Source organism: Sparus aurata, chromosome 15, assembly GCF_900880675.1.
Source record: "Sparus aurata chromosome 15, fSpaAur1.1, whole genome shotgun sequence".
NCBI classification, from domain to species: Eukaryota; Metazoa; Chordata; class Actinopteri; order Spariformes; family Sparidae; genus Sparus; species Sparus aurata.
In genome coordinates, this window is record NC_044201.1 from 363215 (window position 1) to 390798 (window position 27584).

At 40.0% G+C, this 27584-nt stretch overlaps 1 protein-coding gene across 5 annotated transcripts in view; it reads left to right on the forward strand.

Annotated features, from left to right (window-relative positions):
* The window catches only part of col13a1 (collagen, type XIII, alpha 1), a 150445-nt gene that overhangs the window by 54437 nt on the left and 68424 nt on the right, over positions 1–27584 (forward strand). For 4 of the 5 annotated variants that reach the window (XM_030442339.1, XM_030442340.1, XM_030442341.1 and 1 more), the window contains exons 3-4: positions 16129–16136; positions 20835–20861. In XM_030442339.1, coding sequence (XP_030298199.1) covers positions 16129–16136; positions 20835–20861 — 35 coding nt within the window. The remainder of the gene's footprint in view (positions 1–16128; positions 16137–20834; positions 20862–27584) is intronic. The other variant, XM_030442342.1, reaches the window with a different exon arrangement.

Sequence of the window (27584 nt, forward strand, 5' to 3'; positions counted from 1 at the left end):
AGTATTAGTTATCAGCAGCTTTGATCTAAATGTATGTGAGACCTCATGCTCCTTCTCATTAAAGAGGCCAAGAAGCACAAAAGCCAAATTCAGAATGAAATGGTCAACCTGAAAGAAGAAATCTCAAACTTAAAACAACAGCAACTCCCCTTGGAAAAAGAGCTGCAAGAAGATCTAGATAAACTACAGAGAGCTAAAACAAGAAAAACTGAAGAAATTTAAAAGAGACCAATCAGATTACAAAGAAAATAAAGTCTACATGTGGAAACAAAGACAGAGCTACAAAACCCAGCCGCAACGGAAAAGATCAGTCTCTTTTCAAATGCCAAGCAGCGATGAAGATCATTCTGAGAAAGAAGAGTCCTCCTCATCCAGTTTTTTAGGCACCAGATCCAAAAGAAACAACAGATCACAAGGACAACAAAGCGCAAGACCAGAAGAGGCAGAGGCAGGTCAGCTAAAAGCTTTAAGCCGCAGCCTGTACACCAGGAGCAGAAGCAAGATGAAGATGAACAAGTAATTAATATCTCAGGCATTCCTCTTTCAACTAGCCATGTCTCAGTTCTCTCTAAAGGTCTCACATTTGCTCCTAAGAATACAGCCAGTGAATTTTAAACAAAAGTAGATCCGTTTAAATTTCATCGTAGCCTCCTACTGAAAGTTTGGTACCACACCACTCCAAGTCAAGCTGCCTCTCGCTCCTACATGCAGCAAGATACAACAAGAACACCATTCAGGGCCAAGTCCACCTTTGCACCAAATATATGCAATCACACTCTGGATAACTTCTACAAAAAAGTGACATAAGAAGTTGACCAACTCTTTGCAACTAAGAGAAAAATGGATTACAATTTGACAAAAGAAGAAACAGAGGCATTAAAATGGCTGCTAATGAAAACATCATAATTAAAAGAGCTGATAAAGGTGGAGCTGTAGTGGTGTGGGGGCAGAGATCAATACATCACAGAGACCAAGAGACAGCTGGATAACTGTGAGTACTATGAACCTTTATTGTCTAACCCAATAGAACAAATGAAGACTGAACTCATGGAAATACTTTGGGCATGCTAAAAATTAAGAATGGATCTCACAAAAAGAACATGATTTTCTGTTCTGTAACAGCCCAAGAATTCCTTCATTTTACATGCTTCCTAAAGTACACAAGAACTTGGGGAACCCACCAGGAAGACCAATAATCAGTGGAAATGAAGCAATCACAGAACCAGCTTCTCAATTTGTTGATTTCTTTATTAAATCATTTGTTTTAGAACTGCCTTCCTTCATTCAAGATAGTACGCAAGTATTGAATAGAGTTAAAGACATAAAGAACATTGGACTTTCTATTCTAGTTAACATGGATGTGAAAGCCCTCTATACTAACATTGATCACAAAGATGGACTAGATGCCTTATCACATTACTTGGAAAAGAGACATCCAGAACAGATGCCCCCTTCTGCCTTCATCCTGCAACTGGCTGAATGGACTCTACATAACAATGTATTTCTGTTGTAGAATCAATTCTATAAACAGAAAAAAGGTACAGCAATGGGAGCTTGTTTCACACCTAATTATTCTAATCTGTTTATGGGAACATGGGAAGAAACATTTGTTTACTCTGGCCTTAATATTTATTTGGACAAAATTATATGGTGGGGCGAATATATCGATGATATTATCCTATTGTGGTCAGGTTCAGAAACAGAACTCCTTCAGTTTCATTCATATTTGAATAATACTAATAGGAATTTAAAGCTCAGTCTTGACTTTTCTTTATCTGAAATCAACTTTCTAGACCTAAAAATCTCTAAAGATGTCAATGGAGACTTACACACCTCTATCTTTAGAAAATCAACTGACCGCAATACGATCCTCAGAGCGGACAGTTTCCATCCATCTTATTTAATAGATAATATTCCTTTTGGTCAGTTTCAGAGACTGAAACGTATATGTGATTCAGAAGAAGACTTTGAAAGAAAAGCTGAAGACATGAGTCAGAGATTTAAGACAAGAGGATAACAACAAAAAACTATATCCAGAGCTTACAATAAAGCAACATGTCTCCCTAGAGAACAACTGTTGGCTCCTAAACAGAAAATTCCACAAAATTCAAATCATATATACTTTGTGACACAATATAGTAATCAAGCAAACAAAATCAAACAAATTGTCAAAAGAAATTGGGACATATTGAAAAGTGACAGTACTCTAGAGAAACTCTCCCAGACGCTCCAACCATAAGCTTCAGAAGAGCTCCAACCCTAAATGACTGACTTGTTAAAAGCCATCTCCCCCCTAAACAACTAAAAACCTGGCTCTCCACCAGAAAAGGCAACTACAAGTGTGGACATTGTAATCACTGCAGTAATATGATAAATGCCAACTACTTTACTGACGTTACATCTGGTCGTAAGTTTGACATAAATTCATTTATCAATTGCAATACCTCATACGTTGTTTATAGACTTGAATGTCCATGTGGTTATTTTTATATTGGTAGAACAAAGCGTAAATTGAAGGCAAGTTTGGCTGAGCATAAGTATGCAATAAGAGCTGGCAATCCCCAATATCCCATGGCTGTTCATTATAAAGATGTAAATCATGGCAGTTGTAATTCTTTAAAGATATCAGGTATAGAGCATATTGAAAACTCAATCAGGGGTGGAGACAGGCTCAAAAAACTTCTGCAAAGAGAGTCATTTTGGATCTATACATTGAAAGCTACATATTACCCAGGCTTGAATGGCGAACTGGATTTCTCTCCCTTTTTGTAATTCTCTCTTTGAACTGATAGTTCTTGTTGTTTTTTCAGACAGAGAGAAATAAGTAATTTCTCAGTCTTCTACCAAGCTCAAAATGTATTACATGAATGTATATATGTATGTTTTTTGACTATTAGTTGAATCAATGATGTATAATTGTGTGGTGCAGATTTCCTTTTGGTTGTGCAGAGTCTGCAATATCCTTGACCTTTTTATCTGTCATTAGCAGGTCATCCTGGTCATGTGACCGCCTACCTGCTCACACTGAGCAGCTGCTGCTGATCACCTATTTACCAATGAGCAGAGCTGACTGACAAACACTTTGCCCTTGCCCTGACGAAGGCCTTTTAGGCTGAAACGCGTTGGCATGTTTTTATTAGACTAGCTATGTACCAATAAATGCTTTTTATCCTTACCTTCTTGAGTGCCTCAGAATTTTTTTCTTCAAAGTATGTGAGATTGGTTTTGCTTTTTCAGAAAACCTTTTATTGCCAGAAATGCAATTCTCAGTGCTGGCTTCACTCCAGATTTATTGGCAACTGCATCAGGCTTCAGAAACCCAGAGCACTGCTCTGTGTAAGGTTTTAGAAGGAAGGGTAAGTAGCGGCTGTTAGGGGGGAGGCTGCACGGTTTCTTGCCTGGGTGTTCAGAGAAACTGAAATCCAACCTTTGCTGTGGTCCCACCATCAGACTACATGAGGGGGGCTTAGCTTGAATCTCAAGCTCATCTTTCAGCTTGGTGGAGCCACAGAAACACTTCAAGGACGTGGGTGTACAGTGGCCAACTATTAATAAAATGCACAGGGAAGGTCTGGAGAGATGCTGTGGCCTCTCACTTTATAAAGTCAGGACCAAATCTAATCTGCATAACCACATTCCATTCACATATCAAATGATTTCATGATAGCATTTAGAAATCAATTTTTTGTGTGTATTTCTATTTTTTGTGTATTTTCTTTCACTTCCCTCTTCACAGTTTGGTTAAACCCTCTCTAATCACCCTCTGTGATTAGAGTCAGACCCCTCTGGTCCCCTCTAACTGGTCAGACTTGTGATGTTTATGATGGTGGTTCGGCTTTTGTTATTAGCCTGACAGACGAGAGCTATTAGAGCAAGAGCCTTCGTTTAACACTGAGAGTAGTATAGACCGTGAAGCTGGACAAATGCCAAACTCCTTCAGCACACATGGTAAAAGCATCGACTTAACCGCCATTATTTCAGCAGTCTCTCTCCCTCTCTCTCTGTCTTAGCTTCTGTTTTAATAGCTTGCATAGCGTAGTGTGCCGGCTACCATTTCTTCTGCCTGGTAACTCGATTTAAGAATGAGTCGCCTCTTAAATCCTCACGGCACCTCATTCTTAATGTTGGCAGGATACTGACTTATAAAGTCACATGGGGGATGAGTGTTCCAGCCCCACTGACCCTCAGGGACATCTGATGTCGGTGATATTAGCAACGTGACAAAGCTGAACTAGAAGTAAACTTACAAAAATGTCCTGTGGTAAAATACCATTAAAAAAAAATGCAAATTCTGTGATACTGGTACCTCAGGTTCTTGTGATACTGTCCCACATGTTCCTGTAGTAAATATCTGTGGTACTCGAGGGGTTCATGTGGTATTTTGGAACATTTACCACAGGATTGTACCTCAGGCACTGCGGTACATTACCATACATTCTGTGGTACTATACCATACATTCTGTGGTACTATACCATACATTGTGGTACTATACCATTCATTCTGTAGCACTTTACCATACATTTTGTAGTACTTTACCATACATTCTGTGGTACTTTACCATACATTCTGTAGTACTTTACCATATATTCTGTAGTACTTTACCATACATTCTGTGGTACTATACCATACATTCTGTAGTACTTTGCCATACATTCTGTGGTACTTTACCATACATTCTGTGGTACTTTACTATACATTCTGTAGTACTTTACCATACATTCTGTGGTACTTTACCATACACTCTGTGGTACTTTACCATACATTCTGTGGTACTATACCATACTTTCTGTGGCACTGTATTACACATCCTGTGATACTATACCACAATATACCATATACCATACTATATTATACACAACTACAACAAATCTAAACCCAACTTTTAAAATTAGTTGTTTTTGACTAATAAAAAGAAAATGACACCATATTCTCAGACATATTTTATTTAAATCTTAAAATATGCAGTATGAGATACACAGAATAAAACATGTATCATTAGTGGATTTAGGAACAATGAAAATAAACCAATGTTTATAAGTTATATTTAAAAGAGACCAAACCAGAATAGAATGGAGGGGATACTGAACTTACATTCTTTGGTGGCCAAACAGAAACACTTTTTTGGATTATTTTATTTTCCTTTTTAACTGTTCATTCAAAATATTATTCCTTACTGCTTACTGAAGGAAGAAGAAGAAGCCTTCCTTGTTGTGGGGATGCCCTGTGAGCCCCTCCTCGAGGGGGAGTCTAACACAGTTTCACGGTGTGTTAGACCATGGATTAAACTTAAACCGGAATATCCCTTTAAGTCTTACCTTTGCCAGTGTCCAGTTGTGTCTTGTTTGTCGTGGTATTGGTACATTTATATCAGAAAGGTATGCTTTATCTGCCTCTTACAATATGTTTTCATTTGTCCATGATGCAGCCGTTTCATGTGGCATTGCAGTGGTGTAGGATTTATCACTGACTTTGTTATCTTTATTGACAAGTAAGGAACATTACAATCATGAGGTCGAACAAAAAGAGATTTCATGAAACAAAGAAATGTCATGAAACAAAGAACTAATCAGGAGAAATAATAATAAAAAAAAATAATAAAACATTTAAAAAAGAAATGAAAAGAAACAAAAATACATAAATTGGTCACGCAGAGAATACGAAGTACATAAAGTCTGTACATTCACTGATATTAATAAAAACAATCATGTAGTTGTTAGATAGATATTAAGATTATACATTCGTCAGGCTGTCATAATATTGAAGAAATAGTTACTTTTTTTGTCTTTTACAATTCTGAGAGACTTAAGAAGATAGTTGAATTAAAGTAGAAAAACCTTAAACTTTTGCTTAGCTTTGGGAAATCTGTGTTTGTGTATAAAGAACTTACAAGAAAGAATGAAGAAATTGGTTACAAATTCAACAGATTTGTTACAATAAGTAAAACATCTTTTTTGGTGAGGAGGTATGAGACACTAAGTAAGTTATATTATGATTTCTCAAGTCCATCCAAAAATCATGCACAACAATCCGTCAGTTAATATTCATTTCTACAGAGCCCCGGAGGTGACGTGGATGTGTTTTTTTTTTTGTTTGAAGTTGCGCCTGAGAGTCAACTTTCACATGGATATGATACTACATGCACTTGCATCTATTGTTATTTTTTTATTTTTTTTTATTTCTCACATTTTTGTTGGTATATGTCAAATTACATATTACTGACCCTGCCATAGTGACAGGGTAATTTTACAATTTTGGCAAGGCACATTAGGGGTCTATATAAAGAGCTTTTATTAGTATTTTACTGCGTAGAATAAAAGATATCTGGAAAAAAAAACATTAACACTGCTGCTCAGTGTATAGATTGGATCAATAGATGGTGATAACAGAGTGTGCTGTGCCTCACTCAACACAGTAAGGTGACAGAACAAAGTTCATATGGGAGTGATTTGGTTGGTTTAAGACCACAGAGTGTCTATCTATCTATCTATGTAGCTATCTATCTAACCAGCAGAGCAGGCAGACTGTCAGAAGATGTCAGATGTGATGGAGGTTTGTTTACAATGGACAATTTGGGAAGCTTTGATCTTGTTAGCAGCAGTTATCTCTGTTAATGAAGTTGGACTGACTAAAGACATCATATTTGCTGCTGCTTCTTGACATTATTTATTGCCTTCACTTCTTTTTGTTTTCTTTAATAAAGCTGTTTTGTTAAGACATCACTCATAACTCTTACTCAGCTTCTAAAAGAAATAATGCTATTTTGATAATGTCTCAGGAGACTCTCTTCATGAGAAATGTGGATATATACACATGCATCAAAAGACAGAGTAAGTATGCAACCTGCACAATGCACATACTGTTGTCTTAACCCTTACATAACGTATGGGTGAGTTAACCTCAGTGAATTTGTTGTTTTAACTTTTGCTGAGATGCCATTTGTCTGGGCTAAGTGGTGGGCTGCAGGGTCAGGCAGAGGTGGGGTTTCCCTCTCATGACAGGCCCTTGTAAATGTGAGGCTAAGAGGAAGAGAGTGGCGCCTGCTCATATCAGATCTGCCACGTGCTCAGCCTATTATTAGAGATTGCTTTCAATAGATGATTGATTGATGCTATCATGTGCTTAAGATGGAGGGTGAGATTCCTGCATAGTCAAAGTATGGAAATCTACGAGGACATGAGACACTTAGGTAAGGAAGAAGGACAAAACTGTTTGTAACAATGGTATTTCACATTACACATCATTTGTGTGTGACATGAGTCAGTGGGGACGGGGTGACTATAAAGATCAATCATTACTAAACACAGTTAAATCTATCACTCAAACATTTGGAAAAATCTGGAAAAGTAGTGCGTTGTGACCCTGATACTCCAGGAAACCTGCAAGGAAACAGCTGCAAACAATTCTGAGGCTTACGAACAAGTTGGTGAATCTGACGTAGGGTTTTCTTAAGGAACCTCTTAAGAACAACTTAGGAAAGAATCTAAGAAGATTCTTAAGAAGATATTGGTGAATGAGGCCCATTGTTTTTTGAGTGAGATAAAAAAGATTGATACCACCTCTATGTGGTTGCATTATTGATGGAGTAAGGACAGGGAAGCTGTTGCTGTAGTTTAAATTAGCATTAAAACTGCAGGGAGAAACAGCTTGCCTGGCTCTGTCCACAGTTCAAAAGCACACCAACACCTCTAAAGCTCACTGATTTAAACTGCACATAGCCTTAAAAACAGAGCAGTCCTTTCCCAGTGATTCCCACAACACCATAAGGTGTATTATCTTTCCCATAACCATCCCCATGACTGTATCAGTGCACCGTAACAGGTGTCCTGGGCCATCATGGTATTTGGATTAAATATGTTACACTTATGAATGAACCAACGTTACATATTACTTTAGTTTTTTAACAGGTGACGTAACTTTACTATGTTAGTAAATGAAAATATCCACCGCTGACTGTCGGTTTCATACTGACGCAACCAGCAGTCTGCAGTCTCTCTTTTTTTTTACCCTGTACACAAACAGAAATGTAAATATGACTATTTGTGGACTGAGGGAAATTTAAGTTCTGGAACTATTTTGCTAACTTTCTCCTGGATCTTGCACCATACTTAACACACAGGCATTGAAGTGGTTTTCTTCTGTTATTCCAGCCTTCAGAAAGAGAGCTAATAAGCGTAAACTGTACGCTTTTCCAAACAGTTCCTTTACTAGATGTCTTCATTGTGTTCATTCTTTCATTTGGCTTTCTGTTGTGGGAAAGAAATCATGGATTATCCATTTAGGGAAGGATGCATTGCAAATAATCTGAACATGTTAATCAGAGCAAAGAGAAAATGAGGACACTTGACATCATGGACTGAATCTGAATCAAATCCCTTTCTCTTTAGTAAATCTTCCTTTGGCACAGTGCGAAATCCCTCATCTCCCCTCTCAGACATCCACCTGCCCCACCCACAGCCTCAGGGGAACACTTCTAAAAACCACAAAATCGCTTTGACGGAATCTTGATGATTTTAAAACCCCAAAGCAGATAAATTGTAACTGCTATCTCTTTATTTCCACACACCATCTCTCTGACTTCCCATAGCTCTGCTGCTTCCTTAGTTGGTGGCATCCAGTAAAGGAAGTGGGAGCTGGATGACATATTGGTTTTCACGACAGAGGCTGCTGGACATTTGAAGGTTATTTAACAGCGAAGGGGCCCCTCTCGGGTTACAGTGTGGGAGCTGGGCTCATCCCAGCCAAAGGCGTTTAGAAGGAATTTTTGTCTGGTGGCTCTGTTGATGAAATTCTTTACATCTTTCTTTTTTCCACTTGGTGAATTTCCTGAACATAATCACTGTATAAAGACAAGCTGTCTCATTCTCTAAATGAGACACACTAAATTGCATCTGAAATCTAAATTGTCTGATTTCCTATTTTTGCTGCGTCACCAACCTGAATTATCGGCATTAGTTTCTTTGCTGCTTGTCAGTGAGGTTTTGCTGTGAATCAGTTCACCTCTGTCTGTTTCCTAACCTCTGACCTCAACACATTGACAGTCAAACTTGTTTCTTCACAGATCCTTTGTGTCCTATTACCTGCCTTAAGGTCTAACAACAATTCACTGTGTACAAAAACAAAAACCCTCAGTGTGCCTCAATGCAACCCCGCAATTCAAAGAGAAGCAGGGACCCTGACTGCCTATCTGTTGGGTAGATGAATTAGTGAGTGTGTCCTGGGGCACTGATATTCAGCCTAATTTCCTAATGATAGACTTTGAGCTTTGGTAACTTCTCAGGCTCTAGGTAAAATGATTGTTGCATGAGAACTAGGAACTAATGCAGTCAAATATAATTTAAATGACCTGTGTACATGTAGTAAATATAGTATGCCTTTCATCACTTGACAGGTTCAGTCCATAAAGCAGCCCTTAACTTTTTTGAAAACGGGTCTCAGGGTGGAAAAATCCGAAAACGCAGCCCTCCCGTTTTCATGTGGACAGCGAATCTGCATACTTTCCGAAACGATGACGCCATCGCGCCACCCCCGACCTCTAGCCTTCGTCCTCTGAACCGTCTCATAACAACAACAACATGGCGGACTACATGCTTGTGTTCAGCTGCAGAAGATATTGAGCCCTTCTTGCAACTTACTCTCCTTGTAGTTGAGTGTGAGTCGCAGCAGCAGTTTGACCTCATTAACTGTCCACGTCAACGATTCTGGTTTCCTTGCACTAGCCATTTTCGTCTTCTTCTTGTTGTGTTCGGATTCACCGTCTACTGTCTGTTTGTTTACAATGTGCAAGCTTAATGTGCATGCTCCGTCTCTTCTTCTCCATTTTTGGTGAATGTCAAGCGCCACCTAGGGCCTGGAATATGAACTACAGCGTTTTCGGTCATTTTCAGTGGATCCGTATGGACGCAAATATTCTTAAAATGATGCCGAGGAAGATAGAGGAAAAAAGATCGTTTTCGTCCTTGTGGACGGCCCCACAGTTAGAGACTTGCTCGTTAAGAAACAAACAAACAGGTTTCAAAAGACCTGGGTGTTAAAAGTAGAGGCATGTATGAAAGTTTATTACCAGCAGGAGGTGATAATGAAGAAAACAAAGGACAAGCCAGAAAGCCATGTCAGGTGAAAGTCAGGACTGGCCTGGATCAACAGTAGGGTTAGGTACCTTTCACATTTGAACGCGGGTCAATGTAGTAAGTTTTGAACCAATTCTGAGTTTAAGGTTTAACCTCTTGAGCTTGCTGTAGCAGCTCAATGTTAAAGCCACACAGTAGCAGGTTGACTTACTTTGATATTAATATCACTGCAGTTCAGTCAAAAATGTGAGTCATCAGACATGACAGTTGGAATGTTTTCCTGTGAAACTTTACATGGTGATAATATGTTGAATATTGTGTTTTTTAGCTTGTTCTGCTCCCCCCAAGTGGCCAAAGGAATGTTTTATTGCATCTTTAACTGTGTGACTTAAGTTAAGATTTAAGAAAGAAAAGTGAGAGGGTAAACAAAGGTATGATTCAAGCCCAGTTCCACTCATTGGCATGAATTGCTTTAGGAAGCTTGACTTCTGTCCAGACTGAAGTGGAGCAATGGGAGGTTTAATAGATGCCTTTTCCTTCTCCAGAGAGCAATTTCAGAGAATAATTGTTGAGTCAGGTTAATGGTGGCTTTTTTGGCAGTGGTACAATATCGTTATTGTGGCGGTCTGCTGTAAGGACTGCTGCGTAATTATTTAATCCCAGGTCTACTGTTGTTTTTGGGCTCCAAGGCCTTGAGGAAAATATTCCAGGACCCCTACAAAAGGATTGAGCTTTAAATAATAATATAGTTGACCTACTCAATTGTCCAATTGATGGATTGACACGAATGGCATGGAATTAAACAGCTGGAGAGAGTTTAATGACATAACCCAGAGGAAACGAAAATTGGAAAAGAGATCTCAGTAGTGTCTCATTCATTTCTCCTAGACAACTACGAGATCTATGTGAGGCCAAAGTGAGGCTTCGGCTGATTTCTCCTGTTTCTCAATTGTTTCTCCTGAGAAACAGGTGCAGAAAATCTCAACTTGGGCTCCCTGTAAGTTTCAGAGGAGATCTCATCAAGCTCTCACTGAAGTTTCAGAATGTCTCCTCAGTGCTGGAAAGGAGCAAGGTTTAAGCGGTAAAGTCTCAAGTCTCACCTATTGCTCCTAGGGAATTTTAGGAGAAACAAATGAGAAATGTTTGAGACCAAAAAAGACTACGAGACTGAAATGAGAACTCTCATTAAGCTCCTTTACGGCTCCATAGCCATAAAGGAGCAAGCTTTGAGCAGTAAAATTTTCCTCTGGCTAGGGTTTGTCTGTTTGTATTAGAAAGCGTAGGTCAATTTGCCTCTACTTGATTTGATGCATTAGATGTTTTGCAGAACTTACAGTGGCAATAAATGGTACTTTTACAGTCTGCACATGGACATTCCATCAGTATGCACAGCATACTGTTCCCAACCTCAAAGCATATTGGCTCTGCAGTCTGGGCTCTGAAGGTGTCACATCCCAAAGAGGCTAGAGATGTGAAATTGTTCTCTGTTTTAGACCTTTTGGCTGACTGGATGTGCAGGTCCGGCAGCCAAAGCATAATCACCCCAAGACTTTACAAGAGGATTTTCATCAGTATTAGGAAGCATCTTATCACATTAGTGTGCTCCCTTTACTTCACAATGGATGTTTTCTCATATTATGACATCAGGTTAGCATGGAGCCAAAGAAATCACAAGACTGTGACTTCATGTTTTACAGGGTGAAAAAGCTATAAGGACTCCATGGGAATGGCTGTGCTGTCTTGTATGTACTATGGAGAGGATGGGGATGAAGAATGGGAGCCTTTTTCTTAACTCTGTCTGCTAAGCTGTGTGCTACTTGGGACATTTCATCTTTTTACTGGACAGGCTGGAAATGAACATTGCTGAGCTGATTAGATGTTTTGTAGGGGGCTCTGAACCTAATACTGACTCTTCAGGGTTTTATTAATTCCCTGGTAGATTTATAAAGGACATTTTTTAAATAGTCAATTAAACCCCAAAGCCTATTCACATTTTAAATGTTTTATTTGGAAACTGAAGGCCTTCGTGTGAGAGGGGAGATCCTTACCACAGACGGTAAAAAGGCATGAAATGTAAAAAAGGATTTTTCCAGCACTCAATAAGAGGTGGAGGCATTTTTCCCTCCTTTTAACAGAGAGTAGTGCAAAAGTTCACATAGTTGTATCCTTTGATAGAAACACACCCTTCAGTAAATCCCCTCAACTGTTTGCACAACTGCAGCTAAAAATCCTTTAAGTGTGAAAGTGAATTTGCCTAGTGTAGTATTCTTGTCCTCTGGAAATCTGCACATTTGAATAGTTTTGACTTCACAGCCAGGTGATTAATGTGTGGCTGTGGAGTAGATTGGACATGCTCTGCTGACAATGCAAACAGGCCTTTAACTTTCCTGTCACCATATCTTTAAATGAAACCTTTGACGTCAGAGTGGATTGAGTTTTTACATAACGTGGACTAAGATCATAAACACACCTCACACCACCTGCACAACTCATCAGGCTATTTACTGGTCCAAGCTGTCTGATTTACAGTGAGACATCTCATATATCCAAATGACTGGAGTGTTGTAGAGCAGCAACGTGTGTTACACTAGACACTAGAACAGTCACTTCCATGTAGACAGATGGTGGTGGATTTGCATTATGTAGATATGTGAAATCAGCACATCTGTGGATCTAACAGAGATGCAGTGATCTAACTGGGTAAACCCAGACTGTCATTTTCTTTAGTCTGTGGCCCAACACATTAATGTTTCTAAGGACTTGCCCTGAGAGTGACATCAGAGGAAAATGGCCCCTGTGAGTCTGGTCTATAGTCAGTTCAACATCCAACACTCAGTCCTTAAAGCAGGTCATATGGCTTTCATGTTTATCTTCCAGGACTAAAACTGGCCATGTCTGCTTTCTGATGTTTTGTCTTAAAATCATCATATTTCCTCAGAATCTCTGTTGTACTGCTGAACAGAATCCTGATTGTCAAAACATTTGGACTGGCTGCTGCTGCTGTGTGTTTACAGGGGCAACTGGAGAAGCCGGGAATCTGAGAGAGCAGGGCGGTGGGTTTTTGGGTTTGGATATTTTCAGAACTGAATTCCACAGCTTATTCCTGGTTGCATATGCTGGACAGAGATAGTTTCATGATGGCAGCCTACCAGTTTACTCTTTGTGACACAAAAGGTCGAGTTAGCTGAGAGGGGACACTTGGGTTGATTAGAAGGTTTAGAATTATTACAGATGAAGAGATGAAAGCTATTATATGTTGCAGTATTCTAGAAGAACATGGCGGAACTAGTTTTACTAAACTACTACTAACTACTAATTTAGTTATTAAAGTTTATTTGTATTGTTTAATATTTACTATTACAGCAAAGGTATCTCTTTGTCTCTGCTTTGAAAACTTGCCAAAGGCAGTCTTGAATAATTGACTGACTCTCACTGAGAACACCGATGACTTTGCATGTTGGCACGCAATATTACATCTCCATTTCTGCCACATCTAACCAAAACCCTTACATAAACAGAAACAACAGGTGTTAGCAATAGTTACACAGCATTAAGCCAAGCAGAGCAGAGGAGAGGGCTCGGTTATAAATTATATCAGTGCAGTCCAGCAGATTCCCTTTTAGTGTGTGTGTGTGTGTGTGTGTGTGTGTGTGTGTGTGTGTGTGTGTTTATGAGTGTAAAGTTTGTTTCATGTTGTGCCCACTGCTATTTTGAATATAAAGCAGTTGCCTCAGTGCCCCCACATCAGGCGCCACTTGGTGTGCTATATTTGAAGCTCCTTCCCCCAGGCCTCCCAAAGTGCCTTTGGATCAAGGTGCTCTACAGTCTGTCCCTTGGGTGAGAGGCTCCAGCCAACAGGAAGTAATGGCAGGCCGAGAATGCAACAAGAATCTTGCTTTCATGTTGGCCTTCCTCACACTTGCATGCAGAGGTTTAAGCTTACCCTTTAGAATGGATTGCAACTAAGGAACGAGAGGAACAACCATACCCTGCTGGTAACTGAGACTTGATCTCATAACAGAAACCTCAGATTAGGAGATTGGGCATGCTTTTATTTGGTAACAAATAAGGTAACAATTTAAAGTTGGAGTGGTGGAGGTGTGTTAAAGTAAACTATATTTCTCTTTTGTGTTTGCCATAACTATAACGTTAAAGATGCTGCTGTGTTTACTTCATGTAGTGTGATGCATTGCAGCGTATTTGATGTATACACAACAGCGTCATCCCAGACTGACTGCTGGTTTTGGGAAAACTCAAGCTGTAATTTGTCTGTGGCCCAATGGGTGAATTTGGTCTCAAAATATCTTAGTGAAAGAGTTGTTAATAATGAGTTTCGAAATAATGCAGCAAGCTTGCATTTTAGACAAATAAGATGTATGTAATTTGTATTACATTCTTATTACAGGGGGAGCAACATGCCCCATCCCATTTCATAAGGTCTCTTTGAAACGGTCACTAGCACACAAAGGGGTGAGAGAGGTGACTAAAAAATGTGTTGCATTATGTATGCATTATTAAGGGCTGCAGCACTGGTTCAGGGGAGATCGCTGGCCATCAGTGATATCTATTGCTGTCTGTTTTTAGTCAAATTTATCATATTACTGGTGAAACCTGTCAATTGAATGTGTGACCGAGGGTTGTATTGTAATGCTTAAATGCAGTTGAACCTCGCCTTTGCTTAGCCATTTGTTTGGCTGAAGTCTGTGAAATAAAATAGAACACTTTCCTAGTCAGCGAACAACTCAACTGCTTAAATAAGCACAAGAATCACACCTCCAAAAACAATTGGAAAAGGGAGAAAAATGTCCAGGTCCTGAAGGGAACATCTGTCACCCTGACTGAATCGTGGCGAACTCCTGGATGTTTCTGCTTGTCTCAGAACCATCCTTGGGGCTGAAGGAGTGACCAAAGGTTCTGCACTCTCTCTGGTCAGTTCAATGAAATCCTTCATGCTGAGCCTGTCTTTTACTCTCTTTGAGGAAATTGATGTCAACTGTATGACCCAGCTTTTGACCCTTTGCTACCCTCGTGACAACACTTAAACCCCTACTTCATTACTCTCCTTACTAAGCTGTTACCTATTTGAGTTATTCATAAAATCCCCTCTTACTCCCCTATCCCTTTATTTTATGCAAGTATAAAGTGAATACATTGAGGCGATAGCAGGCTTCCAGGCTAAGGATCAGACTAAATAAACCTGCTTCGGAGTATAATAGGGGATTTTATTTGACATTTTACAGAAGAGATTTTTCATTAGTGATTTTGCCCACCTTGCTGTGATTGACGTCACATGTTAAGTGACCCCTGTCTGGATTCAGCAGTAATTGATTTTGTCAAATGACTTCCCGCTCTCTCTTTGTGCTTTTGAAAAGGTCAACAGGAAGAATATTGGTTCTTGTGAAAGGTCTATTACACGGGGCTGCATGTGCTTCAAGAGCAGGGCCATATTTGTTGGATGAGAGTTGCTGAGCCAAGTATGATCTGAACCACCAGAGAGAGCAGAACAGAGTGATTTATCAGTTTAATCCTGCTACTTACTAGGAGTTGGAACCTCTGCCTGAATGACAAAGGCCTTGCTGCTGGGGCCAAAGGCCTTGCATTAGTTTGGACTGGTTGTGGTGGAAATTGTTAAAGCAGCAATGCTGCTCCTCTGTTGGTTGCCAGCTCAGGCTACAAATGATGATGTATCATCTGGCATCTCCCTCACTTTCTCTCTCCTTCCATCAGTCCCAGGATTGATTGGTAGGCAGACTATTTCCAATGCTGCCAGTGTAAGGAAGGGTTTTCAGGTTTCAGGGTTTACCATAAAGTTTACATCTCTTTTTTTTTATTTTTCCAAGATGGAAGCAAAGAAAAACTGCAGAGAATCCTTCTAAAACAGTACAGTAACAGCCAGCTGTTATGGGGTATTGCTCCAGGTTAAAGTGTCCACCTTATAGTATTTCACACACTATGAATGAATCATAAACAGAACATTTGAGATATTCATACTGCCTGTATTTGATATATGTTGTCATGAACTATACATCTAAATATTTCCTCTCTCTCTTTTTCTTACAGGACCTCCAGTAAGTAGACCAGACGCCTTGTGTGACCTGCATGGGGTAAAGTGAATGGTTATTTTTGCACTTTGATGTGAAGCAGATGAACTGCAGACGGTGCTCCGACATATCTGGCCAACTGTTACTATTGTATGCTTCAAACTGTCCACATAGGTTGATTATTACAAATAATTTCAGTCTTCCAGTTTGTAGAATTCCCTTTGTGAATGAACATTTTAAGTACCTGGCCTCTAATAGTATGAAAGAAGTGGTGGCTAGCTCTGTGACCTTCACAGCAGGATTGCTCTGGGTTTGAATCTGTGTTCATTTTACATGTTTTCCTGATGTCTGTGTGTTCTTCCAAAAAAGAAGCGCCCTTATACTGCCCGTCATTGTGAATGTGACTGTGAATGGTTGTCTGTCACTGACCTCTTCAAGGTATTCCCCACCTCTCACCTGCAGAGTGCTGGGATAGGCTTCAGCTCCATAAAACTCTGCAAACCATCTTTTTCAAATAAAATCAGGTGTGGGCGTAAATGTAAAACATCTTAATTTCTTATGCCTCAATGGCACAAGGTTTAGGAGCTCAGCTCAAAACATCTGGCCTCTATAAGTTTGACTCCTGTACAGTCGTATCAGATTGAGAATCACCTCTGCCAAATATCCCTCCTTGGAAAGTTTGAGGGATAGTTCCTACAGAGGACGTTTTAAGGTACATGAGGTCAGACAGGGAGGCACATTTTCCACTGTCCCTCACTACACTTCTGTCCACAGGATCTGAGCCTTTTAAGGTTCCCATCAAGTCAAAATAAAAAGACCCAACACTGGCAACATAGGTATTTTGTTGGCATTTGAATGGTATTCTAAAGTTGTAATTTCTTTGAAAATGTGGAGGAGTCACCTTGCATCTACTTTGGCACGTATACAGTGTTTTGACAAATAAACAGGTGGGATGTACAAAAAAGATGACTGTACAAAAACACAACTTTGTAGCTTCATTCACTCATTTGGGTGAAACTGGATCATAGAAAGTATTTTCTGCTGTCTTGTGGCTGCTCTGCCTTAACTCTGGATAGATAGCTTTACTTGTTGCAAAAGTAGCTACTTACTAGTTCTCACTTAGAACCTCTGAGGATGATGAAGTTAACTTACAGTTCTGAGGTGATTTTTGGAGTGGTCTGATACCAGTAGTTTGTTGCTAAAACAAGCACTATCTGTACTGCTGGCAAATGCCACCAATCAACCTAATTCTGCAACAACAATTCTCCAGCTGCCTATTTTTATAGGGATCGTGTACCTGTGCCAAAGCAAGTAGCACTCCACAAGCTGTTTCATGAAAATGCCAAACACCTACATCTTGATAAGATCAGTGTCTTATTTTTTTATTTTCATTAATGTTCACTCAAAATGAATTGGAATTACTATTCTAAATTGTATTAACTTATAACTGATTTTCACCTGAAATTCTCTTACCATGAGCAAAGATTAGAAAATGCTTCCAGAAAAATTAAGCAAAGAAAACGGAGAACATACATGTATTTTAACAGACGCATTAAGATTTACCTTTACATTAGAAGCACTGTGTGAATTAACCTCCAGTGAATCCAGCGGTTGCAGCAATTCTATTGAAAAAAAACAAACATTTTATGACCAAAATGCAGGCGTTATAAATCCTGCTCTGCCCTGCCCATTACTCAGATTACCAATTACAGTTGCCAACATCACATTACTATTGGATGTTTTAGAATCCTGGTTTATAAATTAATCAACAGGCGGATGAACTCAGGCTTGAATCACCTTATCACCTTATTGTACGTTCACATGCCAGCAAAGCTAACATCTTAGCTCCACATAGTGCAGAGGCTCAAATCAGTTTGTGATGAGCACAAGTACATTACACGCTAATCTCTAGTATCTGCCCAGACACTGAATAAGCCTCTCTTGTGACCACACTCCTGGTGGCTAGCGTGTGTCCGTCTCCTCCTTAAATCAGTTTGTTTCCTTGGTGTGGATAAAAGGTATTGGCCGGCTGCAGTATCCTGCGACCAGCCTGACAGTGGCTCTTCTCTACGTTGCAGGGGAGGAAACAGCAGAGTTGATGTGGGCAAATGAAACAGGGCAAAATGGGTGTTTTTCTGAGGGGAATCCCTACTGCAGGGATGAGATGCTGGGGTTGTGCAACTCTCCTCTTGATCCGGAACGTGTTCGGTAAACACGAGACAGTCTTGGCTCATCCAGCAAGGTTAAAGACTGTGGCTTAGGCAGCTAAAATCCAAATGTTTCTGTGCCCCCCTTTAGTTACAGCTACGCAGACGAGAGCTGATACGTCTTGCAACATGTTACAATAAAACTGTAAAGCTGTTTTTATCTTCACCACGTATCCAGTCGTTGCAATCAATGATGATATGATGATATGTTGAGGTGCGCTCTCTGACAGTTGGAGATGGGAGTTTTCCAAAGTGGGGGACTGTGACCATTGTGGCCACCTACTGGACATTGGTCGGTGTACTTTCCTTTGTTTACCAGGCTTTCGAAAGGCAAGGAAGCCGCACTTAGGCTTTGGTCTACACGCAGGCTGCTCCATTGTTAGAACCATGTGGTTAGGTCCTAACACTCCCAGAATGAAATGAAGTACTTCCTTTTTGCACATCCATTGAAACTGGCTTGTTGCTGTTCTGTAGAAACACAAAATGTATGGACTCTTCACAGGACTCATCGCAGCCTCTGACTGTGATTACGCTGAAGCAGAGAGCGTCATGGTCATACATGAGCTGTCTGTCAAAAACACAGAGGGAAAACACAAAGTGAAACAAATGAAACAAATATTCAATCTAACACACAGAAGTAGGTGATGGTGATGTGTGAAGTTCACTTTTAGGGTAACTCAGCTACTGGGTAGAATAACACTAATAAGCAATCAGTAAATCAACCCTCTTTCCCATACATCCCAACTCACTTCTTATTGAGCAAAGGAGGGGACCCAGGGGACATTATATATCACCCCACCCCCTCTTTTTGCTATTCATTCTGCAGCACTTTGCCAAATGGAAGCCACATGTTTTATAAGGTTGCTGTGTAATTCAAGTGAAGGGTTCCTTCCTGATGAGGGTGACCTCTGCCCCCAGCAGACAGCCCCTAAAGACACAGTAGCTGACGGGCAGGCATCTACGTGCAGCAAGTTTACACTGGCCATACTGACTGTCAGAAGAGGACAGGGTAGAAAATGAAAAGCCCACAAAAAGACAAGAATATGTTGTGGCTTTGGTTCTTAAATCAATAAAGTTTTACTTGTTCTCACCTGGCTCTTATATCAGTCTACACTAGTGAAGGAATGTAATTATGTGTACTGCATTTACTTAAGTACATTTTTGAAGTTTCATTTGAGTATTTACATTTTCTGCTATTATTCTGGGCTGAGACCATCCATCCAAGTTAAAGTGTCAAGCAGCTTAGTAGTTTTTGTGCAATCCTGCTGACAAACTGACATAGGACACAGGTGAAGACGATACCTGCTTGGCAGAGACACTACACATAAAACAACAGCTTGCAATAGAAACAAAATCAGAGCTGTCAAAAATATAAGCAGCATAGTGGATTGTACTGTGGGAGTGTTATGAGAAGCTCTGATGGATGTCTTGATGTGTTAGTTCTCTGATGGCTGGTCTCTTTTTAGAGATGCATTTTGGTGCTCACACAGCAGAGATGTTCAGTTTATAGTCTCACCGTGCACTATTGAGCCTCCAACTATTTGAATTCAATAGATGTGCACAGTATATTCATTCATCAGTGCCAGTAAGCGAGGACTCACATCATTATTATATGTTCATCCAGGATCACTGATGAAATGATTTCAAACACACACAAACACACACACACACACACACGCATGTACACACGCACACATGCATGCACACGCATGCACACACATACACACACGCCCCCAAGTGCACTCGCACACACAAACACACACACACTCACAGACACACACTCTTCCTCTCTCTCTGGGGGTGCAGCACTCCCACTGGCCTCCTTATGGAGAAATATTGACGACATGCCAGTATTCAAGAGCAGGCAGTTATCATTCCTCTTTGCAAAGTCTCAATGTCTCAGCAGATTTTTGGAAAATGTCAAGAGTTCCTGTGAGTTCCTCATGTGACTTCCAACCAATTAGCATTCCATCCTTTCTGTAAGTGCTGCTCACACAAGGAGCATTGATTTGTGTTTCCCTCTCAATGAGCACAAAATACACTTGACTTTTGACCGTGTTCCCATTCTGGTTCTCAGAACCTGAACATTACTAAAAGCCATTGTATTCTAGCTCCTTTTTTTTTGCTTCTGATGGAGGCCACCATCTTAACATGTCATATCCGCATTAGCAAGGTACTTGAGATGGGTGAGGTCAGGTAGAAGTTTTGAATAACAGAAACAGAGGGACTTTCAGCATGTGTTCTCTTTGCATGAGTCTTTGTGATGAACTGAAGAAATGTTCTTAAATGTTCAGAAACACCTTGTGTCATGTTGTCATTTGATTCACTGGCTGTTTACCATTTTTTAAAGAGGCATGCTCTCTCTGTGTCACTGAGATGTGAAGGCCAAAATAAAGGATATTCATACAAGATCATTTTATTCTGGCCTGTTCAGAGTAGTTTGCTTTCATTATGTGGACTTTACCTGTAAAATGCTCTTTTTCCGTTTTGTACCAATTCTCTCTCACCCCTTTTTCAGGGTCCTCCTGGACGAGCAGGCTTTCCGGTAACTGTCTCTTTTAACTTGTGACTTTGTGTGTTTATATATACAATATTTGCATGTATAATTAGTCATCCCCGCAGTAATGATCTCTCCACCTGCATTCCTGTTGTCTTTATATGGATTTTCTAATGTTTTTAGTGATCGTTGATACAGTGGAATTAAATATATACAGCTCATTGTTATCCGATGAAAGCCATCGCTGTCTCTTTGTTTAATTGTACAAATATCTTTAAATAACTCTGGCTCCAACCAAATATCCTACTAATTTGCTTTGCTAAATTTGTTTTGGAGGAAACATAAAAACTTGCTCTGTTGATTAAAGTGAGGCTGTGGAATAACACAAAGTCCGTCTGACTTGGTCTTACTTAGTAGCTCATTTGCTGACTTATAAACTGCAAACTTGAGAATACATATTGCCTGGTAAAATGACTGAATCATTGAGAATCTAGTAGAAACTAGTGAAGAAGTTATAACACTACAAATGTCACACAGACTAACTAGATTTGGTGCAAGCCCCTTGGATGAGCACTGGCTTTGATACCACTTTGTCATAATGGCCAAACCATGTAATCACACCGTCACGTGATAAACACTGGCCCACAGAGACTTAAACTTAAACTTACATTGTGAAAAAATGGCTGTTAAATAGTAAGGACACAACACATGTTTGATTAATTTGGTCTGATAACATTTGGAAAGTCTAGACGAGGTGCACCATTAAATCATTTTTTCCTCATTTAAGTTAGCAGAGGAATAATAAGGAATAAATAAGATGTTAGCCACCTGGGCAGCGGAAGTCTTATGCAAGCACACTGTTGTTTCCCTGCTTGCAGTTCCATCCCACTCACTCTCAGTCAGATGACCTAATGATGTCAGTGTGTGGGAGTATTGACCAATGGTAGCCAACTTATTTTCAGAATTTCAAAAAACATGTTCCCCTTTAAGTAGCCTGACATAAATGTATGTAAATGCCCTGCGTGTTTGAGTCTCAGTCATCTTAAATAATATCACAAAATAATGAGTGTTTTTTTTTTTTACATTAGATGTTTCTGGGTGTAAAAGCTGCAGTCAGTGTTGCCAGATATCACGAGAGAAACAAGCAAGCGGGCCTATGAAATCAAGCCCAAAACAAGCGACTTCTCCGTTCGTGGTAAAAAAAAAGAGAGATTATTACACTTTGCACACACAAATATCACCCTGAATCCAGAAATATCATTGCATTTATTATTGTTTTTATATGTTATGATCCTTTTTTGTTGTAGTTCCAGGACTTCAAAACGATATGCCATGCAATACAATAGGAAGAGGAACACTTTAACAACAATCCCCAAAAACCACAACCCGCAACTACCAATATTTATAAGCGACTTTACAGAAAAACAAACCCAAAGTCGCTTATAACAAGCAGAGTTGGCAGCTGTGGCTGCAGTGGGTTAAGTCGTTTTGTAGCATATCTTAGCTCTTTAAGTAAAATGTTGTGCTGCTGTATCTTAGTTGAGACATTTTTTTAATTGACACCATTATTGTAACAAACAAAACAGTTACAGCAACAACAACAGAGGAAGGGGATAGTATATATATGCATGTGTGCATATGCACAATTGTCTACATACTGTATGTATATTATAAATAGCTGCAGGGATGATGTATTTTTGTAGGCTAACCCTGAAGGTAGCATCGCCCTGGTTCTCTTGGTGGCATTATTTGATTGGATTTTGGATTATTACAGAAAATAATCTGCTTGTCAAACGCACTGATTTATGATTCTTACACATTTTGTTTATCAAGATAATCTTCACAGATGAACATCATTTTGATTTTTGAATTGTAAATGATGACAGCAGAAGTAAAAACCTAATGTTAGGCTGTAAACGGGCTACATTGTGGCCACATGATTTAAACGTCACCACCACTAAGCGTCTAAAGTATACTATATAGACTTTTCTACAAACTGATCGGTGTACAAGTTGTAAAGTCAGAGTTAGAACAGTTTGTAACTAAAGTGGGCCTGACTAGTGAGTAGATGAGTCTCCATGTTCGTCTCCCATGTTGCTGTGTCGTCTCATTTACACAATTGTTAGCAACCGCTAACCAATTTTAACACACGGAGGAGCTTTATAATTAAACTGTGGGATATTTAATGATGGATTTTATGTCGTAGAACAAAGCACACCTTATTTCAGACATTTAACTGAAAACACACTGACTTTGAGACGAGGGTAACGGAAGCGCAAAAATGCTGATTGATTTCTGGCTTTTAGGACTCATTACTACAGCTTTCAACTCTACACACACACACACACACACAACACACTATGGCGTTAAAAACATTTCAAAAAGCGTGCACACATATCAACAGAACGTGTCACTCGCGCCTGCTTTAACGCCTGTGCAGCAAGCCGCGCCTGACGTGTAATGTAGTTTCCTTATTGACTTATAATGGCCCCCCGTTCACGCGCACGTTCACGCTTGATGACTGCTGCATGCCGGTAATCACACGACGCGTAGTGACTACGCGTAACATTCATGCGTCTTTTTGCGAACGCACGTGTTAACGCTCGCATGAAGATGATTGAACATTTTTGTCACGCACTTACGCGTACGTGGAAATGACGTGCGCAAACTCTGTCACACGTAACAAGAAGCTGCGTACGTATGAAGCAGGGTGTGCACGTCTGTCTGTAACTGTTTGACAAATGTTGTTAGGCGTTCACACACACAGTGACAGACAGACGTGCACACGCTGCTTCATACGTACGCAGCTTTTTGTTACGCGTGAAATACAATCTGCACGTAACAACGCACGCACGCACGCATAACAAAATAATCATGCGTGCGTTGCTGCGTGTCTCTCTGGTTGTTTTGACATCGATTTAATGCCATACACACACACACACTATATATGTATACACGTGTTACGACTGAACTAAAACTTGAACCCAAACGCACAACTCAGGAGAAAGTGAACAAATAAACAAATCTTTATTTAGAAAAGTACAACAGAAAATCACTCACTAGGAGGGAAAAAACACTACGACGGCTAATAACCAAAAACCACTCTAAAGAGGGAGAAAACCTACAAACAAACGCAAGGGCTGGACAAAGTATCAAAGAAAACACAAAACCTGGCAAGACAGGGGCATGAAACAAAGGCTTGGCAATCCTTGGCAAGATGAGGGCTTGGAGCTGGTTCTCTGACACGCAAGACAAGACGAACTGGCACAGACAAAGGGAGACGCAGACCAGATATAGACATGGTAACAGGGAACAGGTGGAGACAATCAGGGTGGGGAAGGCAGTCAGGCTGGTGGGAAAGACACAAGGGGAAGTGGCAAGTTACCTGAAACGAGAGGAGAGAAGAAGTTTCAAAATAAGGCAGGAAACCATAAAACAATACACAAGGCACCTAAGCACGGCCAGCTTTCTTGGCCATGACACACATGTATACTCTCATATACACAGTGACTGAGTAAATTTAATCAAAGAGATATAAATGAACAATTCACAGCATGAGATAACATGAAATGATGCTTAGGGTTGTGTCCATAGTTGATTACCTGTAAATGAAACTCAACAATCCACTATCTTTCTTCTGAATAGCTTCAACAGGCAGTGCAGTGATAACATTTAAAAGTTAAAGTTAGTGGAAGTTTCCTCGTCATGTAAATACAAATGTTATCTGGGCAGGATTATGTTTCCTACAAAACACATTTGCCGATGCAAACTACTTTTATGATAATTTATTTTTAATTAACTTGAATTATCTGCACTTTAACATCCAGCAAACCTTTGTAATACATTCAACACTATAAGATGCCAGTACAGCAGTGGAGTGCTTATAGCCTTACAACCTCAACACAGTCTATTCATAACACCTTGAGCTGTTGGCTGGATTGTGCCATGGCCTCTTGGTTGTTTCATTAAAATGCACTGCCTATTTCTGCTACACCCTGAATATAACCCTTCTATAACCTCCCAGTCTGCTTCTGTTCGGTCATCTCTGTGCATCCTTTCTCTTCAATCTGCCACTGTCATCCTCTTTCTGCTGAAGCAGTGCTCTCAACATGTCAAGCCCACATGGTTCCTATCATGACAACAGGTGGCAATCTAGTATCTGACCTTTGTCAGGAGTTTCGCTGACATATTGTGTCAAAGTGAGGAAGAGGTTTCATCCAGGATTTGTGATTGATTACACACGTCAAGCAGTGGGAAATTAAATCAGCAGTGGTCTTTGACTGAAAGAGGGTGGGAGGATGTGGTTTTTGGCAAGAGGACCTGTAAGAACTGACAATCAGGGAGCCGTGTTTTCCGCAGAATGTGGTTATTTCAGAATGCGACATTATATTGTAAGTCTTATTTAGATGGGTTGGATTCCAATGATATGATGGATGGATCATAACACATTTTTCCCCTCTCACCACACACACACACACACACACACACACACACACACACACACACGCACACACATACACACACACACACACACATATTTCCCCACATGCTGGCGGACAAAACTCACAGAGGACAGTATTCTTATTCCTAATTCCTACTAACTCTAGGGATGGCACCCTGCAATTTAAGTTATTCCCTCATAAGCGATCAAATTAATGCGAGATATCTGCCCATCTGCTCCGATGTAAACAACAAATATAGTGTCATGGGTGTCCATTTTACAAGAAGCACTTATACAACTGTTGAAACACCGTCTTGAACACTGGTCTTTGGCCTGGCTATCATAACTGCCATGATCCCCTCCACCTCCAGACATGAAAGTCACACATATAGGAAAGAGAAAATATTGTAGAAATGTCAATATGCTACAATTACTAATATCAAGTACACATTTGAAGATGTAAGTGGTTTGCAGAAATGTAAAATGTCAACATTTTTATTTTGTGGACTGGACTGCTTATACTGGTGGTGCATGTGTTTGGCCTTAGACAAGCTAAGGCTCATTAAGGCTGGAAATATGCCTCAGACAACTCAAAATCACACACTGCAGTGTTTTTGTCTTGTTTGTTGTGTGTTGGTGTGTGTGTGCGTGTGTGTGTGTGTGTGTATATGTGTGTGTTTGTATGTTGTTTGACACATTTTAGACTAAAGATGAGTTGCTTGGGGAAAGCTTGGGCAATATGGGATAAAAAACAATGTCATTATTTGGGAAAGGACTGATTTGTGGGTCAGGTTAAGATAAGTCTTCAGGAAACGAATGTAAGTCTATGTAAAGTCCTGGTGTTGAAGTGAAATAAATCAACAAGGTGATCAGCCTTCCTGGTCTATTGTGGCCAGTAGAAAGTTAGTAGAAACATGTCTGGGACATACAGCAGGGTGGTTAGTGCAGCAGTGATCAGGTTTCTGTCTGTGGAATGTAGTACAACACTTGAGTTGAGGTTTTACAAAACACTTGAATCGCCTCATGGCCATTAAACCCAGTATAGTGAGGGTTGTACTTTGTGGTTACAGCAAATAATCACAGTAAGGACTGTGTAGAGCCCTCAGCTCTGGATGACAACAGTTTTTGGTGGTGGCAGATTTGCCCTAAGGCCTGAGTTTAAATCAGGACCTTGGATAGGGCTTCAAAAAGTCTGATAGTAGCCTGATAGTATACAAATGACAAAGATACTAGCACATATGTGGAGGGACTGATACTCAGTCAGCACAGATGAGATGAGTGTTTGTATTAGTTTGATTGAAATGTGAACTGCAACTGTTATCATTCTGTGAAAGACCACACTGGGCCTTAGTCTGGCCATGGGTCTCTCTTGTCTCTGGCTCAATTTTGCAATTGCACAATCTGATATCACAGTGTTGCTTTACTGTAACATAATAATGGTGCTCCAGGGCCACCATTGAAACTGGCCGGCCATGTTTGTGTAATGTCAATTACACATTTAATGTTTTGACAAGGTCTATGGTAACTCAAACCATGATTTCTAAACCTAATCAAGTATTTTTGTTCCCTAAACCAAAGCAAACAGTGATAGAAAACTAAAAAGAAGCAGAAAATGATTGGTGAACTGTGTAATAATATGTTCAATGGGATACAAAGCTCGGTCTGCTGAGTGAGTGCATTGTACACAGCACAATGGCTTGCTCTTTTTGTTGCTGTTGTTTCATAAGTGGCAATGATGAACATCAAAAGCAGTCTAGGAAAAACTACAATACGGCAACATCAGATGCACCATAAATTAGGGCTAGGTGACAAACCGATCTTGATCATTTTCACAATAAAATTGTCACAATAACAATGATACATTTATGACATTTATTTTGGTAAAAGTTTTTTTTTTTTTTTTTTTTGAGTCCGTTGTCCTCTCCCCAGAAAACATTACACCAACAGCCAATTGCACAGCAGAGAAACAAATGCATGTGGTGGATGCATGTTTCTGGACCCTTCCACTCACACCATCCCACCATGACCACCTGTGTGTCGAGCCGACACAAGGTAATGAGCGGTCCGACTAGCTAAACTAAATGCGAAGAAACTGACAAAGATGAAAAAATTTAACTAAAGAAAGGTCACACCACTTTGCTTATTTGAAAATAGTTCGGCTACCTGAAGTCTGACAAATGACAGAGCATTAGGTGCAAAATGTGTCGGGGGGCCACTAACCTCTTCTAACATCTCAACAGGTACCGTCCCAAACTGCAGTCAAGCCAGCCGCGGTTCGTGTTTGCTTGAACAAATCAGCTGCTCCTTTTTTTCCAGTGCGCAAATGATCT